The sequence below is a fragment of the Globicephala melas genome, chromosome 6 (assembly GCF_963455315.2).
Source record: "Globicephala melas chromosome 6, mGloMel1.2, whole genome shotgun sequence".
Lineage (NCBI taxonomy): Eukaryota > Metazoa > Chordata > Mammalia > Artiodactyla > Delphinidae > Globicephala > Globicephala melas.
The window spans coordinates 51,155,074-51,172,943 of record NC_083319.1 but is presented as its reverse complement, the minus strand read 5'-3'; the positions used below and the strand labels follow the sequence as shown (position 1 = coordinate 51,172,943).

The 17,870-nt window shown below is 39.6% G+C and overlaps 1 protein-coding gene across 2 annotated transcripts in view; it reads left to right on the top strand.

Annotated features, from left to right (window-relative positions):
• PGM5 (phosphoglucomutase 5) overlaps positions 1–17,870 on the top strand; it is a 194,054-nt gene that overhangs the window by 33,398 nt on the left and 142,786 nt on the right. For both annotated transcript variants that reach the window (XM_060299977.2, XM_030877055.3), the window contains 3 exons: positions 1,975–2,100; positions 6,330–6,520; positions 7,122–7,276. In XM_060299977.2, coding sequence (XP_060155960.1) covers positions 1,975–2,100; positions 6,330–6,520; positions 7,122–7,276 — 472 coding nt within the window. The remainder of the gene's footprint in view (positions 1–1,974; positions 2,101–6,329; positions 6,521–7,121; positions 7,277–17,870) is intronic.

Sequence of the window (17,870 nt, the reverse complement as noted above, 5' to 3'; positions counted from 1 at the left end):
CGGGCTTAGTTGCTTCGCAGCATGTGGGATCTTCCCGCACCAGGACTTGAAACAGTGTCCCCTGTATTGGCAGGTGGATTCTTAACTACTGCACCACCAGGGAAGTCCGCAAGGGATATTTTATGTTAAACAAATGATTTAAGTGTACTTGATTACATATGTTTAGAAGGACTGGCAAATAAGATGACTAAGAAAAAGCAGGTATTACCATCAGGAAGAAATTTTATTTATTTATTTATGGTATCTTCACAATTGTATTTGTTGTCCAAGAGACCCAGATGTTTGGTGAGCTCAGATTCAGGCCCACTGCTCCAGGCACATTGCTAGCTTGATGAGTTTTCTATAATGCTACAGATACCACGAGGTAGATAGAGACATTCCCTGGCTCCCAAGAAGAATTTGGAGATAATTATTTGGGATAATTTATGTACTGTGTTCTTGCTGTTTTAAATGTTGAGCAAGGCTTGAGTTAATTGGAAACAAACCAGTCTTTGACATTTCACCTTAAAGGATGAAGAGCATGAACTATGTGATGTGAACTTTCAGTTTTCATGGAATTCTACTTGCTTCCTTGTTTTTTACATTTCTGTTTGGTACTATGTGTTATCTGCTATACATACCAAATGTATTTAGACAAGTGGTTCAGGAATTTCTGAAAAGAACCAGAATGAAATAATTGCCAAAAATATCCTAAATTGTAGAGTGAGTAAAACTTCAAGCCATAACCTTTTATTTTATAGATTAGTTTTTTATTGTGGTAAAATATATGTAACGTAAAGTATATCTCGTTAATCATTTTTAGATGTACAGTTCATATAGATTAACTTTTAATTTATCTTATAGATTAATATCCTCCAAATATCCAAAGATGATTAAAAACTATCTGTGTTCTGTAAACGGTAATTACATTATATTTGAATGGACACACATACTACCTTGATTTAAGTGCAAGAAAAAATATTTTTAGACATGTATTTGACTAGACGAAGGGACAGCTTCATATTACATATAAAATCTCATCCATCAACTATTGCACCTGGATTTACTAAAAATTGTTAAAGGTGGATTGGTAATATCTTTAGTGCAGGTTTAAGTGTTTCAGGATTCTAAAGTAGTATGTTTTTTGAAAAATTTGAGAAACAGCATACGTAAGTTTCAAAATTTAACTACGAATTTAAAAAGCAGGGCTCGTGGACAAATTTTAGTGCCTAAAATAAAATATTTATTACTTCTAGGAAAAGTACTTTCTGAGTATTAATTATGTACTGATTGCCAAGGTTGAAAACTGTGATGTATTCCGGGTTTTATGAATCTGTGAAATAAGTGGAAAAGACTCGTTTTGCATGCCTGGTCATTGGGTGGTGCAGGACACTGGAGAGCATTTGTGTTTAATGAGGATTTCCAAATAGCTGGCGCTCACCCTGAGACTGGTACTAGACTGGGCATGCAGGAGACGCCACACAAACTCAGACAAATATCCGTCACCACCAATTCAGAACCTGGATCTGGTTGGCACCGTGGCATTTGGAAAGTAGGGGTCATTGCGGAGGTCACGTCTTGATTTGTTTCAGGCCAGCTGAGTCATTCTTTGGCCATTCCCCACAGGAGAGGCAACCGGCTGTGCCAAGATGCCTCTTAGCATTGAGGTGTTGCAGTTTGGGGGAGGGAAAGAAGGTGGGAGTAGGGACAGTAGGCATAGTTTTATCTTAACTACTTTATTCTTGTGGTTGATTTTTTTCACTTGCAAAGAAGAATTTATAACTTGAGATTTTTCACACCTTCCGATCACCTGCAAACTTTGCAGCATCTTGATTGTGCTTTAATTTGTGATTTTGTCTGCAAATGGTTACTTCGCTTCCCACGTAAATGTGTGGGGTTATGATGTGATTGTGATCCCAATTTCATGCATTTTTATGCTTCCAAGTATTCTTCATGGGTAGTCACTGGTGTCTCCTTTTGCTTTCCTATCCTTAGTGGAGATAGTGGACCCAGTGGATATCTATCTCAACCTCCTTCGGACCATCTTTGACTTTAATGCCATCAAGAGTTTGCTGACTGGGCCCAGCCAACTGAAGATCCGAATTGATGCCATGCACGGAGGTAAATGCGTGTTCTCCTACCAAGTGGTGGGCAAGAAATGGTAAAGGAGACCTCAGTGTGTGTTGGGTTTCTGGGATTAAGAGGAAGGCTGGATTTATAGATATTCATACAGTGTGTGTGTGTGTGTTCAGGTATTTGGGATGCTCTGGAAAACTTCAGGGCTCTAATTTCTCTCTTTTGATGCAAATGAAAACAAAGCTTGAACAAAAGGTTTTGAGGCTATGCCTGTTAGAGTGGAGATAGCAAAACTGTAGTTATTAAAATTGTTTTTTGTTTTTTTTTTTGCGGTACGCGGGCCTCTCACTGCTGTGGCCTCTCCCGTTGCGGAGCACAGGCTCCGGACGCGCAGGCTCAGCGGCCACGGCTCACGGGCCCAACCGCTCCGCGGCATGTGGGATCTTCCCGGACCAGGGCACAAACCCGTGTCCCCTGCATCGGCAGGCGGACTCTCAACCACTGCGCCACCAGGGAAGCCCTCAAAATTGTTTTTGATACGTACACAGTTTAAAAGGTCAAATAGTTCAAAGTTTATTATGAAAAAATCCATTCCCAACTCCTTCCCCCAATTTCCTACTTTTCAGAGGCTACCTTTTTTTTTTTAAACTCTTTCAGTGTTTTTTTTTTAAAGTACTGATCTTCCTGTTACTAAGTACTATGATTATAAGGCTCCTTGTTGATTTTTCAGTTTGGGGCATTACTGACTTCATACCATGGAAGATGAGGTTGTAGCTCTTTTTCACCCTCTCGGGTCACTAAATCCAAGCACACTTCCTTAAACTAATTATATCATCGTTTTGGGAAGATCGGTATCTACTGTCTACATTATCATAACACTGCTGAGCCATGAAAAGTACTGTAATTATATTTTCCTTACAGAACAACTTCTTCTGTGGAATTAGTAATTGTCCTGTTTTCTCACTGTTTAGGTTTTGTGAAGTGTATTTACCACTCTTAACCCTCATATTCTCCCAGTGTCTAAATCTTCTCTCACTTCATTTTCCTGGAGACCTGGGATCTCCTCTGCTCTGCACTGGTTGCTCTGTGAGCTGCTGTTGTCCTGGAATCTCCACTTAGCATCATCCTGTAATTCCCTTTACCCCTTTCTTATGGTGACTCTCCTATTTCTGGATCCTTTGTCTTCCACTTTCTTGATTTACTCCTACATTCTGGAGGAACAAGTTCTCCAGGAACTCTGTGAGAGAAAGCTCATGGGAGGTAAATGTTTTGAGTCATTGTATATCTGAAAATGCCTTTTTTCTGTGCTCACTCTGAATTGCTATTTATCTGGATATAGAAATCTAGGTTGGATATTATTTTTCTTCAGAAGTTTGAGGGCATTGCTCCATTGTCTTCTAGCTATTACTACTGAACTCGAGAAATCTGATGCTGTTCTGATTTTTAATCTATGGTGTGAAATCTTTCTCTGTTCTTTTCTGGAGGCTTTTAGGGCCTTTGACATATCTTCAGTGTTCCTTCTTTTCACAATGATGAGTCTTAGTGTGAGACTGTTTTCCTCTATTGTGCTGAGAACTTGGATGGTCCTCTTAATCTAGAAACTTGTGTCCTTTAATTCTGGGAAATTTTCTTACATTACTTCTTGGATGATTTCCTCCATTATTTTCTCTTTCCTTTCTTTCCAGAATGGCTGTTGTTTAGATATTGGCCCTACTTGACTGATCCTTTAATTATCCTATTCTTTCCCCCACCACCCATTTTCTTTCTCTTTGTTTTTTCCTACTTTCTGGGAGATTTCCTCAGCTTTATCTCCAAGTCTTTCCATTAAGTTTTTCATTCCACTATCATATTTTTAATTTCTCAAAACTTTTGTTTTGTTTTCCAAATAATCTCTTTTTAAAAATAGCTTCCTATTCATCTTTCATGAATGCCATATCTTTTTTTAATAAGTCAGGTTTACTGAGGTATATAATTTATATGTAGTAAAATTGATACCTTGTTGGTATACAGTTTCATGAGGATTGACAAACATATATAGTCATGTAACCACTCTGACAATCAAGATATGGAATATTTCTCTCACTTCCACAAGTTCTGTTGTGGCTCTTTATAGTCTTACCCCTCCTCCTTCCCCTAGTCCCTGGCAATCACTCATCTGCTTTTTGTCTAGCACGCCCCCCCAACTGCCCCAGTTTTGCCTTTTCCAGAAAGCCATATAAATGGAAGCATACAATATGTAGCCTTTTTCTTCAGGCTTCTTTCACTCACCATAATGTTTTAGAGATGCCTTCATGGTGTCGTATATATCAGTAGTTATTCCTTGTTACTATTGAGTAGTATTCCATAGTAAGGATGTACTACATATTGTTTATCCATTCACCAGTTGATACAATTAGGGTTATTTTTACGTTTTGGCTACTACAAAACAAAGCTGCTATAAAGATTTATGAACAAGTTCTTTATGGGGATGTATGATTTCCTTTGTCTTGGATGGATAAATACCTAGGAGTGGAAATGCTGGGTCATATGATGTATATGTTTAACTTAATAAGAAACTGCCAAACTGTTTTCCAAAGTGTACCGTTTGCAATACCAGCAGAGTATGAAGGCTTCAGTTTCTCCATGTCCTCACCAACACTTGGTATTGTCAGTCTCTTCAGTTTTAGCCATTCTGTCACATCTTACTGATCTCTATTAAGATATGACTGAAATATACTTTAAAATATTTTTTCTCTCTGTGTAGTTTCTGCTTTCTCCAGGTTGCTCTTTACTCTCTTTGTTTTGGTCTCATGTTAGATGCATTCCTCAAAAGTTTGGTGGTCGTTGGCTGCCTGGCATGTTTAAGAGGGAGGTACTAAAAATTTTGTTGGGAGCTCTGAGCCCATGTGTGGAACTTATCTTCCAGGGGCTTCACTCTGAGGTCTTCTGGCTGGGCTGTTTTGCTTTTTCCTATTGGGCTGGTTCTTTTCCCCAGAAAAGGCTCTTTCAGTTTCTTACCTTAGCTTTATCTGGCCTAGAGGGAAGACAGCTTCTCTTTCCAAACAGTTTGAGCAATGTTTTGGATTTGAGCCTCACTGCCTAGCTTGTACTGTGCGTTCATCTCTGAATCAGTCACTCGGGTTGAGGGATGGAGGATACTGAGTGGCAGACCTAGGTCACCTCCCCAGCCTTAGGGTAAGTAGGGTTTAGCCACATCCTGATCACATGAACTGAGACGGGAAAAGGATTGGTTCTCCAAAGGAAACCCAAGATGCTGCTACTGGAGGAAGGGGAAAGGGGTGCTGGCCAGGAAAAATCAAAAGATGTTCACTCTTTGAGGTTTGAATTGTATTAATGGAAAATAAATGGAAAGCGGTACTTTGATATATTTCAGCCAACAGGATTATGTGCTGATCCCCAAGTGTGCTTGCTGTATGTTCTACCCCAGGCTCCGTTCCCTTGCTTATAGTGTTCTTTCCATTTGGATGGCGTCCTCACTCCTGTCAAATTTATATTCTTCCAAGTCCTCCCAGAAATGCTGCCTTCTTCTTGAAGCCTTGCCTGTGGTCATTTCTTCTTTCAAGCCATTGGATCATATTATTTCATAAATATACATTGAATAGAACTAGTCTTACCATTGCAGTCACTCACCTGTAGATGTGACTCATCCCACTGCTAGACTGAGAGCCCAGTAATGTCAGAATTGGGTGCTTTGCGTCCCTTGATGCCCTCCATTCTTCACATAGGAGTTCCGTGTTAGGCACTCCACGGCTGTGTGTTGAACTGGAAAACACAACTCCTTAACATTTATTTTGTAAAACGTGCTTAGTTTTATATGCTTCAGTGTTTTACAGTGTTTAATTATACACTTGGCAGAGTTAAAACGACTGTAGAGACAAAGAATGTTGCTAGGGCCTGTTAGTGCTTTTGCATATATTCAGCTGAAGCTTTTCGTACATAAAAAGTAACAGTCAATAAATCATTGTTAGGTAGTTGATTTATTTCTGGCAATATTTTAGATAAGTTTTGGAGAGAAATTTCATGGAACTGGATTATTGAATACAACTTCTATATGCCTGACACAGTCACTGGCACATAGCAGATGCTCAGTGAGTAGTAGTTGAAGTAAATATTATTCTGTGCTGTGTCTTGAGAAAACTTGTAGAATTTATCTTTTTTTTTCTTGTGCTATTAAGTCACCTTCTTGTTCTAAGCAGAGCAAAACACCCTTGGTTGCGGGGGCAGGGGGGGCAGAGGTTCTGCAAAGATCTCATATTGCTGTGTATTTTTTTCAGTTATGGGACCCTATGTGAGAAAAGTCCTGTGTGATGAGCTGGGGGCCCCAGCCAATTCTGCAATCAACTGTGTTCCCCTGGAAGATTTTGGAGGGCAGCATCCTGACCCCAACCTGACATATGCAACGACCCTTCTGGAAGCTATGAAAGGAGGGGAATATGGGTTTGGAGCTGCATTTGATGCTGATGGGGTAAGTAGGGAAGTTTTCTGCATGCTGGTCCTTTTGCTATATAATGAGCCAAGCACTGGAAACCGGAGAGCTATTGGACACCTCTGGGGCTGACATGTATGGGGCATATGAGCCCTAACTGGCTCTGCATCTGCCCTTCTATCTAATGGCCAAGTATTGCGCTTAAATAGCCATTACTTTTCTTTTTTCAAGTAAGCTTATGTTATAAAGAGGTTATTTCTTTTTTAAAAAAATTCATGCAGTACGTCTTTATTATGGCTGATTTTGTTGAAATCACCATGTTAAGAAGCGAGCTATTTTAGCAATAATCTCTGTTCTCCATTATGTTTGGGGGAGAGTGTGAATTAAGAATATAGAGGCTACTGAAGCCTGAGGAAGTCATCCACATTTCGACAGGTGGGATATATTCCCAGTCGTGTCAAGATCGTGGGCCCTATAATGTTCAGAGATCTTGGTTTCCCATGCCCTCTTTGGCTTCATTCAAGTTGTTTTATGTTGTTTAAATGTGGAATGGCAGTAAAGTGGCTTGTAATGATGATGGGAATGGGCTGCTGGCGGCAGATGCCTTTGCCTGAACATTTTCACACATTCTTTCCCACAGGACCGTTATATGATCCTAGGCCAAAATGGCTTCTTCGTGAGCCCTTCCGACTCCCTGGCCATCATTGCCGCCAACCTCTCTTGCATTCCGTATTTCCGTCAGATGGGGGTCCGAGGGTTTGGGAGGAGTATGCCCACCAGCACAGCCCTGGACAGGTAAGCAAGGATGTCAGCATGAAAGCCTTCATGGCAGGCCTCTGATATCAATGTTCCCTTTGCTGGTAGCTGTCACTTATACTCCCCTGCTCCACTGGGAACTTGTTGAAAGCATGGGAACTTAGAGACATGCTGTAGTATACTGGGTGGGCGTGTGAAGAATCAGGTGGCCTGAACTTGATTCTTGGCTCTGCTACTTTTTAGCTGTTGGGAACTTGGGGGACTTATTTGATTTCTGTGCCTCTGTTTTCTTATTTTTAAAACGAGGGTTATAACAGTATCATCCTTACATGGATTGTTATGAGGTAGGATTGAGGTGATTCTTGTAAAGCATGTAACAGAATGCCTGGTTCATTGTAAATATTTCACAAATGTTTAGTAAGAAAATTTACTAAATATGTAAGTGAGGTGGAAAGAACATGAGTCTTGAGGTCAGGTAATATTATGTTAAAATGCTCATTTGTATCATCATCAGTTATGTAAAAACGGGGAAGATACATCATAGGTTTGTTGTGAGAATGAAATAAGATACTCATGGAAAATGCCCAATAGGAGACTCACTTAGTAGATAGAACAGTCTGAGGTTTCTTTCTCCTGGCCCTATCCATCCATCTTTTACCTTGTCTTATAAAACAGTGAATTTCAGAGACTAATATTTTCAAGCAACATATATTATTGTGGAAGCAGTATTTGTTTATAGTGGAAAGTTAGAAAACACAGAAAAATAAGAAAATGTAAACATCATATCTCTCTGCCTGACTTACTTATGTTAATTGATAAATGTATATTCCTTATTGGATCTCTTTATATACATATATAATATACATACATAGTTCTAAATCATATATAATATACACAATATATAATATATATTTGCCTTTTTGTAAAAACAAAAAGGAGATCTGAAAGTACAGACTGCCTTGTAACTTGTTTTTTTTCTATCAACAATCTCCCACTTTGTATTAATACATTTTTATGTCATCTAAAACCAAGATCATATTAAAATTTCCTCCGAGTGTCCCCAGAATGTCTTTAATAGAGGGTTTGCCCGAAGGAGCATCCTGTCTAACACCATACATTGCATCTGGTTGTTACATCTCTTAAGTCTTTTATAATCTACCACAATCCCTTTATCTTTTACTTAATGACAGTAATTTTTGAAGAGACCTGACCAGTTGTCCTGCAGAATCCCACCTTCTGGATTTGTGTGGTTATCTCTGCATGGTGTTACCATTCATTGAATCATTCATTAAGTAAATTTTATATGCAGTGAAATGAATAATCTTAAGGCTACAATTCAATGAGTTTTGAAAAATGTATACATCTGGGTAACAACCATCCAGAATAAGATATAGAACATTCCCATCACCCCCTATAGTTCCCCCATCCTCCTTGCAATACCCCTTAGGCAACCGTTGTCATAATTTCTGCTGCTGTATTTAGGTTTTGCCGGTTCTTGAACTTCACATAAATAGAGTCATATACCATGTACTCGTTTGTTACTGTTTTTTTCATTTAATATATATTTTTTGATTCATCCACATCCATTGCGTCTGTCACTAGTTCATCCTCCTCTGTTGCAGTGTAGTATGCCAATGTATGAATATATCACAGTTTACTTTTCCAGTCTCCTCTTGATGAACATTTGGGTTGTTTCCACTTATTAGCTACTATGAATCATGCCATTATAAGCATTCTTACATGTCTTTTTGTGGACACATCTACATTTCTTTAGTTAATATCTAGGAGTAGAATCCTGATTGTAGGGTAGATGTATGTTTAATTTTACAAGAAACTGCCAAGCTATTTTCCATCGTGTACTCCTATTTGCAATGTGTGAGAGTTCTAGTTGCTTCATATCCTCAACAATATTTGGTGTCGTCAGTCTTTTTTATTTTAACCATTCTAGTGAATGCAAAGTATTATCTTATTTTGGTTTAGATTTACATCGTTCTAGTGATGTTGAGCTCATTTTCATATGCTTATTGTCCACTTGTGAGCTCTTCTGTTACGTACGGGTTCAAAATGTATTTGCTCAATTAAAAATGCACTGTTTGTCTTTTTGTTATTGATTTATAGAAGTTCTTTATATATTCTGGATAATACATCTTTTTTTTTTCTTTTGGCCACGCCGCCGGCTTGTGGGATCTTTCTTAGTTCCCTGACCAGAGACTGAAAGCAGGCCCTTGGCAGTGAGAGTACAGAGTCCTAACCACTGGACCACCAGGGATTTCCCTGGATAATAAGTCTTTTGTCAGATATATGTATTACAAACATTTTCCCCCTGTCTTTCACTTTCCTTTTCAAATTCTTTATTTTTTTAACATCTTTATTGGAGTATAATTGCTTTACAATAGTGTGTTAGTTTCTGCTTTATAACAAGTGAATCAGCTATACATATACATATATCCCCATATCTCCTTCCTCTTGCGTCTCCTTCCTACCCTCCCTATCCCACCCCTCTAGGTGGTCACAAAGCACCAAGCTGATCTCCCTGTGCTATGTGGCTGCTTCCCACTAGCTATCTATTTTACATTTGGTAGTGTATATAAGTCCATGCCACTCTCTCACTTCGTCCCAGCTTACCCTTCCCCCTCCCCACGTCCTCAAGTCCATGCTCTATGTCTGTGTCTTTATTCCTGTCCTGCCCCTAGGTTCTTCAGAACCATTTTTTTTTCTTAATGGTGTCTTTTGATGAGCATAAGTTTTCAATTTTGATGATGGCTAATTTTTTTTTCTTATATAGTTGGTATATACTTCTTTTTATCCTCTATAGGAAATCTTTGCTTACCCAAAGGTCAAAAAGATGTTTTTCCTATGTTTTCTTCTAGAATCATTGTAGTTTTAATTTTTACATTTAAGTCTATGATGATTTTGAATTAATTTTTGAAAATTAATTAATTAATTTTTGGCTGCATTGGGTCTTCGTTGCTGCGTGCAGGCTTTCTCTCTAGTTGTGGTGAGTGGGGGCTACTCTTTGTTGTGGTGTGTGGGCTTCTCATTGTGGTGGCTTCCATTTGCTGTGGAGCATGGGCTCTAGGTGCACGGGCTTCAGTAGTTGTGGCACGCGGGCTCAGTAGTTGTGGCCAGCGGGCTCTAGAGCGCGGGCTCAGTAGTTGTGGCACACAGGCTTAGCTGCTCCGCAGCATGTGGGATATTCCTGGACCAGGGCTTGAACCCGTGTCCCCTGCATTGGCAGGCAGATTCTTAACCACTGTGCCACCAGGGAAGTCCCTATTTTGAATTAATTTTTGTGTGAGGTTCACTTTTTCCCCATATCCAGTTGTTATTGAAAACAATTTACTTTTCCCTTGATGCGTTTGTTAAAAATCAGTTGACCATATATATGTGGGTCTATTTCAAGATTCTCCCTTCTGTCCCATTAATCTGTTGTCTATCCCTATGCCAATATTACATTGTCTTGATTATTGGAGTTTTAAAGTAGATATTTAAATCAGGTGACTCCTCCAACTCTATTTTCTTTTTCTCCATATAGACAAAGTTATGTATCTTAGGTCCTTTGCATTTCTATGTACATTTTAGAATCAACTTGTCATTTTTTTACCAGAGCCTGTTGAGATTTTGATTGAGATTGTGTTGAATCCATAGAGAAATTTAGGAAGAATTGCATTTTAATAATATTGAGATTTCTAGTCTGTGAATGTGATATAGGTCTCAATTTATTTAGTTTTCTTTAATTTCTTTTGCATACTTTGTAGGTTAATTTCTCTTATGTATGTTTTGTAGTTTAGTGTGGAAGTCTTACACAATTTTTGTTAAATTGATTCATGAGTATTTTATATCTTTTCATGCTATTGTAAATGGAATAGTTTTATAACTTTAGTTTTCCAGTTGTTTGCTGCTAGTAATTAGAAATATAACTGGTTCCTGTAAATTGATGTTTTCTTCTTCCATCAGTGGGGAGATGAATCACATGCCTTTGGGATGCTCCCTATTTTACTTCTATCCCTCAGGTGATATTGATATCAAGTCATGGTGATGAACCAAGCGTCAGCCTAAAATTCTTGCCTAGCAGCACCAAAAAGTAGGACGTATGATTCCATTTTTTCCCCTTTGCCTTTGTTTATATCTTTCTTTAAAAAAAAAAAAAAAATTCAGTGAAACTGTAGAGAGCAAAGCAAAAAGCAGACCATCTCTAGAAATGGAGAACCCAGAGTCATAGAGGCTTCTGAGTCCTATGTGGGGTATTTAATATTGTGCGAGCATATTTAATAACACCTTCCACTTATACAGAATCTTATAATTTAGAAAGAACTTTCGGAAATTTGAACTCACTTGATTTTTGCAATAATTTAGTAAGGTAATTGGGTAGGCATTAACTCTCAACATATTAAAGATGTTGAACCAGTTATCAGAGAGGTTAAGTGACTTGTACAAGGTTACACAGCTAATAAGACAGCAACCCAGGATTTGAAACTATTGCATCTGCCCCATAACTACAACTTAATCAGGATGGTCCCTGAGAAACCAGTTGAAAATATTGCTCAACTCTCCTGTGGGGTAGTCAGCAGCTTTCCGTACCCTGGCCAGGAGAGGCTGGTTTTATTCTGACAACAAAAACCATTTGTCCTCTTTTCTCGTGGAAATTTCCCAGTAGTTCTTGATTTCACTTCATCCCCCCTTCCCAATAAATCTCTGTTTCGGTCAGAAACCAGAGGCCTTGCTTAGAAATTTCACAAAGGACCTGTTCTGATATGTAAGTGACCATTTAAAAGGATTATTCATGCTTGCTGGTTGGGATTCAGAATTCTGTGGGGCTCTGACGTGGTGATTTGTTTTGGGTATGTGATCTCTTGTGGAGTCCCAGGTGGATTCTCATGATGGACACTTTATAAGCTTCTTTCTTCTTAGTAAAATAAATGCACCCTCAAAATTTTATCTTGACAGTGGTTTCCCATATAGGTTATTTTTTTTAATTAATAAAATCATAGGAATGTACCCATAAATGCCAGTCCCTGGCAGAATGGCAACGGAGTGGCTGAGACACATTCAATGATACACTTGCCCAAACTCCTGGAATTCCCCAATAAGGGGGGCCTGCATCGTTGAAGCTGATGAATTATTCAGACAAACTTTCATTGTTCACAGATAACAGTTGTTCCCCGAGGGAAGACTTTTAGTATCTTTAATTTCTGCTCTTACAGTATCACTGAAACAAGGATTCCATTTACCCCAGAATAATACAGTTTCAGTCTTGAAAATGGCATTCTTTTGGGGCTTTGTCATTCTGAATGTGTCTGATTTGTGGTTGCAGATGAAATAATTTTGCTTCAGATTATTTGAGAAGTAAAGCACATTCACGCTATGTTTGTGGCCCAAGGTCTGTCTCCACCCCATGAGGAGGTATTAAATAATCCTCAGTGTCATCATTCTTCAGTAATATTATGAAGCGCCCATCTGTGTTTGGGGCTGTGCTGAATGCTGTTTTAAGTAAGGCAAACACACTCAGACTTGAAGTCTCCTCGTTAGAGATATTTAGAGCCTCAAACACAGCGAGCATCCTTGTATACACTACAAGGGAGCGAGATCTGAAAAGTATGTTTTGACTACAAAGTCCGCCACATAAGGTCCACCACCCATAAACATGATGGTTTTTGCATTTTGTGTCACTCCTGTTTTTCACCATTTATTCACTGAAGAAATATTTATTAAGGGCCTTCTAGGTCCTAGAAAACTGTCCCTTGCCCTGATGGAATTTACAGTCTAATGGAGAATTTGAGTAATAACAAGTAAAGAAAAAAATAGAAGCACAAATTGTAATGCATGTTCAGGGGAAATGAACTTGGTGTGGTAATAATGGGCGGGTGTGGAACACCCTACTAAGATAAGGTAGCCAGGGAAGGACTTGCTGAGGAGGTTATGGGTAGGATCAAAGATTGGAAACGTGCAGATGGACCTGGCTTTGATGCTGAGATTAGAAATGGCCCATAACACATGTGAAAATACTTATTTTTTCAGAATGTAGTCTACAGCTATTTGTTGCCAATCCCCAATGTGAAACATGTACTGTAGCTTTATCTTAAATATATTCAGGCGGTCATTGGAATGCAAACAGTGTTAATCCTGCAAGTATCTACTGATCTACGCTGACCTTGGTCCTTGCTACATCCTTTAGATCTGTGCCATTTTGTCTCCAAGGTCAGTCAGGATGCACGGCAGTAAGGGGAGAGATAGTGTTGTGAGCTAATATGTAACTACTCAGTCTCCCATACATCCCTTGTGCTATAGAGTGATAGGAATTATGAGAGAAAATACCCTTTATTGGAGTACTTATTGCCCTAAAACTCTCCATAGGTATTTAGGTCAGGGTCAAGGGAGAAAAGAGATGGCACCCTCAAAAGGGTTTGCTAAAAAGAATTTTGTAATAGTAGCTTAATGACCTGGTCCACAGAGGTATGGGTGAAGATAATGAAGGAAACCAAAAAAATCAAGAAGTGATGGAGAGGTATCCCAGGACTCACAATATCAAAAAGCTATGAATTCTCCCAGGACTAAAGGGTCAAGGGAGGGATCAGGGTAACCATAGCCTGGTGAGGTTTGGAGTTGTCAGGGACTGAGCTTGTCAGGGAGGTATAAATACCCCAACTTCTCTCTTTTCCCACCCTCTGATTTCTTGATGATACCTCCTCTTGACCAAACCCAAGTGGAAGACAGAGGGTAACCTGTGGAGCTCAGCCTCCTAGGGAAGTGAATAGGGCAGAGATGGGCATAGAACGTAATGGGGACTCTTAAGGTGGAAGGGGGCAAACAAAGAATAAGCAGCGTAACCAGTACAATGGCCAGTCTTTCTGGTAATCTCTGCCCGCTTGTCTCCCAGTCCTACCCTTGTCCTAGTTTTTTGGAACTCGGGTGTAGTGAGTTGAGTTAATCATGCTCATCATTGAATAATCCTTTCCTAATTTGTCCAGTGGGAGACATTTCTTATTATTAAAAAATTAATGTATTTCTCTTTTCTTTGACTGCCTTTCCCCCCAGAGACAACCACAAATGTGTGTTTATTGGGTGTCCTTTTCTTTGTGTATGTTGTTTTATTCGCATGTATTTTAAATGATTGTGACTAGTACCGTATAATAGATTGCATTTGGTTTCTTTTTTCCACTAAAGACTTTGTGTTAAGATCCTCTCAGTGGCTCTGTGTGCATCTAGTGTGTTGCTTCTAACTGCTGCATAGTAGTCCATCGTGTGTATCCACAGGTCACCTCTGTTCCCTCAGCTGTGAACACTCAGCATGCCTCTTACCTCCCATTACAATGAATAGCCCCTTGGGATTTATGTGAGAATTTCTTTCACATGTGTATCCAAGAGCAGAGTGTTTGGGTCAGAGGCAGTGTGTATACTTAATTTGACCAAATCCTGTGTTAGATTGTACTCTAGAATGGCTTCACTAGCCTGCTTTGCCCACCAGTTCCTGCATCTTCAAGACCAGGCCAATACTTTTATTGTCTAGCTTTCTAGTTTTCCCCCAGTAGAATAGATAGAGAGTAGTATACCGTTGCTGTATTAAATTTTCATTTCTCATGTTACTAATGAGCATCTGTTCAGATGCTTGAGATACTTGGGGATTTCCTTTCTATCAATTGTCTCTTCTTGTCCTTTGCCCGTTTTTCTATTTAGGGTTTTCTCCCCTTTTTGATGGATTTGCATGAGTTCATTGCATATTGTGGATATTAGGCCCTTGTTAATTTTAGGCACTTCTAATTTTCATCCTTTTTCTTCAGACAGAAATGAACCTGTGTTCTATATCCAAATTGCTGTCAGTAGACAGCTCTGCTATATACAACTCAAATTTATTATGTGTAAATAGCAATTTTTAAAAATGTTTCCCTAAAACTGTTCTTTTTTATGTTTATTATCTGAGTGAATTACCTATCATAATCCTAGATTTCTACTTCTTCCTCATTCCCAACACACCATTAGTCACTGGGTTCTGTTAGAAAAATCCCTTAAATAGTTCCTGAGTCATTCTTTCCTCTCCGTCCCTATTTTTTACTTTCCTACTTCAGGTTCTCATAATCTTTTGCTTACACTATCGCAATAGTCAGGGAACTGGTCTCCTTGGCCCCAGACCTCCTCTTCTTTATTCCATATTCTAGAACACCTCAAGAGCGATTGTTCTAAGGCAGAGAGCCATGCACCTCCCTCCCTTGCTTAAAATGACTTGGTGGAGGGCTTCCCTGGTGGCGCAGTGGTTGAGAGTCCGCCTGCCAATGCAAGGGACATGGGTTCGTGCCCTGGTCCAGGAAGATCCCACATGCCGTGGAGCGGCTGGGCCTGTGAGCCATGGCCGCTGAGCCTGTGCGTCCGGAGCCTGTGCTCTGCAATGGGAGAGGCCACAACAGTGAGAGGCCCACGTACCGCAAAAAAAAAAAAAAAAAAAAAAGTCTTGGTGGCTTCAGAAGCCTGCAGAATGTGATCCTATCTCCTGATTCTAAAACATGCATAATCTCTGGATTACTTACATCTCACTCTTGCCTACCATTTTTATCCTGCCCTCTAGACGTGTTATGCTGCTTACAGTTTCCCAAATTTGATGGCCTCTCACACTGATGTGCCTTTGCGTATCCTGCTCTCTTTCCTTGAAATGTGTTCCCTTTGCCCCATCCCACCCCACTTTGTTCTTCATGATCTTTCAAGACTTGAATCAGCATCACCTTCTTAGTAAGTATTCCTTTGATGTCATGTTTCTCTACCCCAAAGCAATACACAGAACTTGCTCTTTAGAGATCCTTTTATCACAATTGTCACAGACATTGAAAACATATACTTGTCTGTCTCCTAATGTCCTGTAAACCCCCCAAAGGTGAAGGTTTTAGCCAGTAGCTTGGCATAGAATAGGTTCTCAGTATGCACTTATTAAATGAATGAATGAGATTTTCTCCCGTTTTGGATACTTCTTATTTGGGAGAAAAAGTAACTAGAATGCCACAGCTCTATGAACAAACATGCTTCTTTGGACATTTTTACAAATTAAATTTATCGATACTATCACCTGGTTGCACAGGAATGTAAGTATACTGAATGATAAGAAGAAAATGAATGATGTATAATTGCACAGTCTTTTTTTGGGTCTAATAAAACTGTGCCTGACTTATGGTTTTAATTTACATTTAGGTAAGTTTGTAGTGAGTTGGATTTTAGTAATGATATGTGGGTATTGATTATAACAATAAAGATGAGATAAAAGGAAGCAACGACGCAGCAGTTATTTCCTAGTCAATAACTAAAAACCACAGCCTGAACTTAAGCTCAGGTTTCTTTCTTTATTTTTTTTTTTTGCGGTACGCGGGCCTCTCACTGCTGTGGCCTCTCCCGTTGCGGAGCACAGGCTCCGGACACGCAGGCTCAGCGGCCATGGCTCACGGGCCCAGCCGCCCCGTGGCATGTGGGATCTTCCCGGACCGGGGCACGAACCCGTGTCCCCTGCATCAGCAGGCGGACTCTCAACCACTGCGCCACCAGGGAAGCCCAAGGTTTCTTTATTTCTTGCCCTGCTAAGTAGAGTGAGGAGTGAGGAGCTAAGTAGGACAGTTTGAGCATGCCTAGCATTGCCTTCCTCTATGCTTTTTGTGTTCACCTATTGGAGAGGATGCTGGCAATGATTGAGGCCTGCTTGTCAGTATTTCTGAGAGCTGGTGTCAGATGAGAAAGCAATTTCATGCCTACGTTCAGTAGAGGGCACTTATAAATTAATTAGCTAAAGCGAGAGGAATAAATTGGTAACATTTAAGACTAGAGGCTGCAAGAGCTTTGGAGATGTTGGATAAACCATCTTTTGTCAGTTGTTCAGAGCTGTCTTGGGTTTTTGCTCTCCCTGTTGATCAGAAAAACAATTTTGGATGAGCATTAAGTGACTTGGGTTCCAAAACGTATAATCATCATCACCCTTCCATGTGAACGCAGGCAAACCATTTTTAGAAATCAGCTTTCTCTGGCCTGCTGTATTGGCAAGGACTCTTTGCCACTCTTTGGTTCTGTTTCTAGAAAGGCATAGTCATTGTTAATGGTGTCCAGCATCCTTTTCTCAGCCCTTCCACTGACTTGGCACTTGTTGGCACTTGGCAAGTAATTCTGACCATTGGTGGGTTCTGCCAGTACTGAAAGAAGTTCCTTTACACCACTCTGGGTGATTGGGGATTAAAGAGCATTTTAAGCAGGGGTTTCGATGCCATTCAGTCTAGGGCTAAGTGGATGCAGTTGGTCTCCAGTGGGAATGTTGACTTTACGACCTGCTTTTATTTATTATCTCAATTTTGGTTTTTGGCGGGTGCATTTGGTTAATAGCCTCCTTTCTTTTTTGTGACTTAAAGATATTTATACACTTTAAAAATCAATCCCATTCGTTAATGCAGAGGGGCATGAGGTAATTTTTTGGGCTGATAAGAATGTTCTATATCATAATTATGGTGGTAGCAATACAACTCTATCTATCTACCTATCTGTCAAGACTCATGGAACTATATACTCTTAACATTGGTGAATTTTATTTTATATCAATTATACCTTGATAAAAGTGATAAAAATAATCAAACCCTATTTATTTGAAAGCAAAACAAAGAACTTGTCTTGGGTCTTC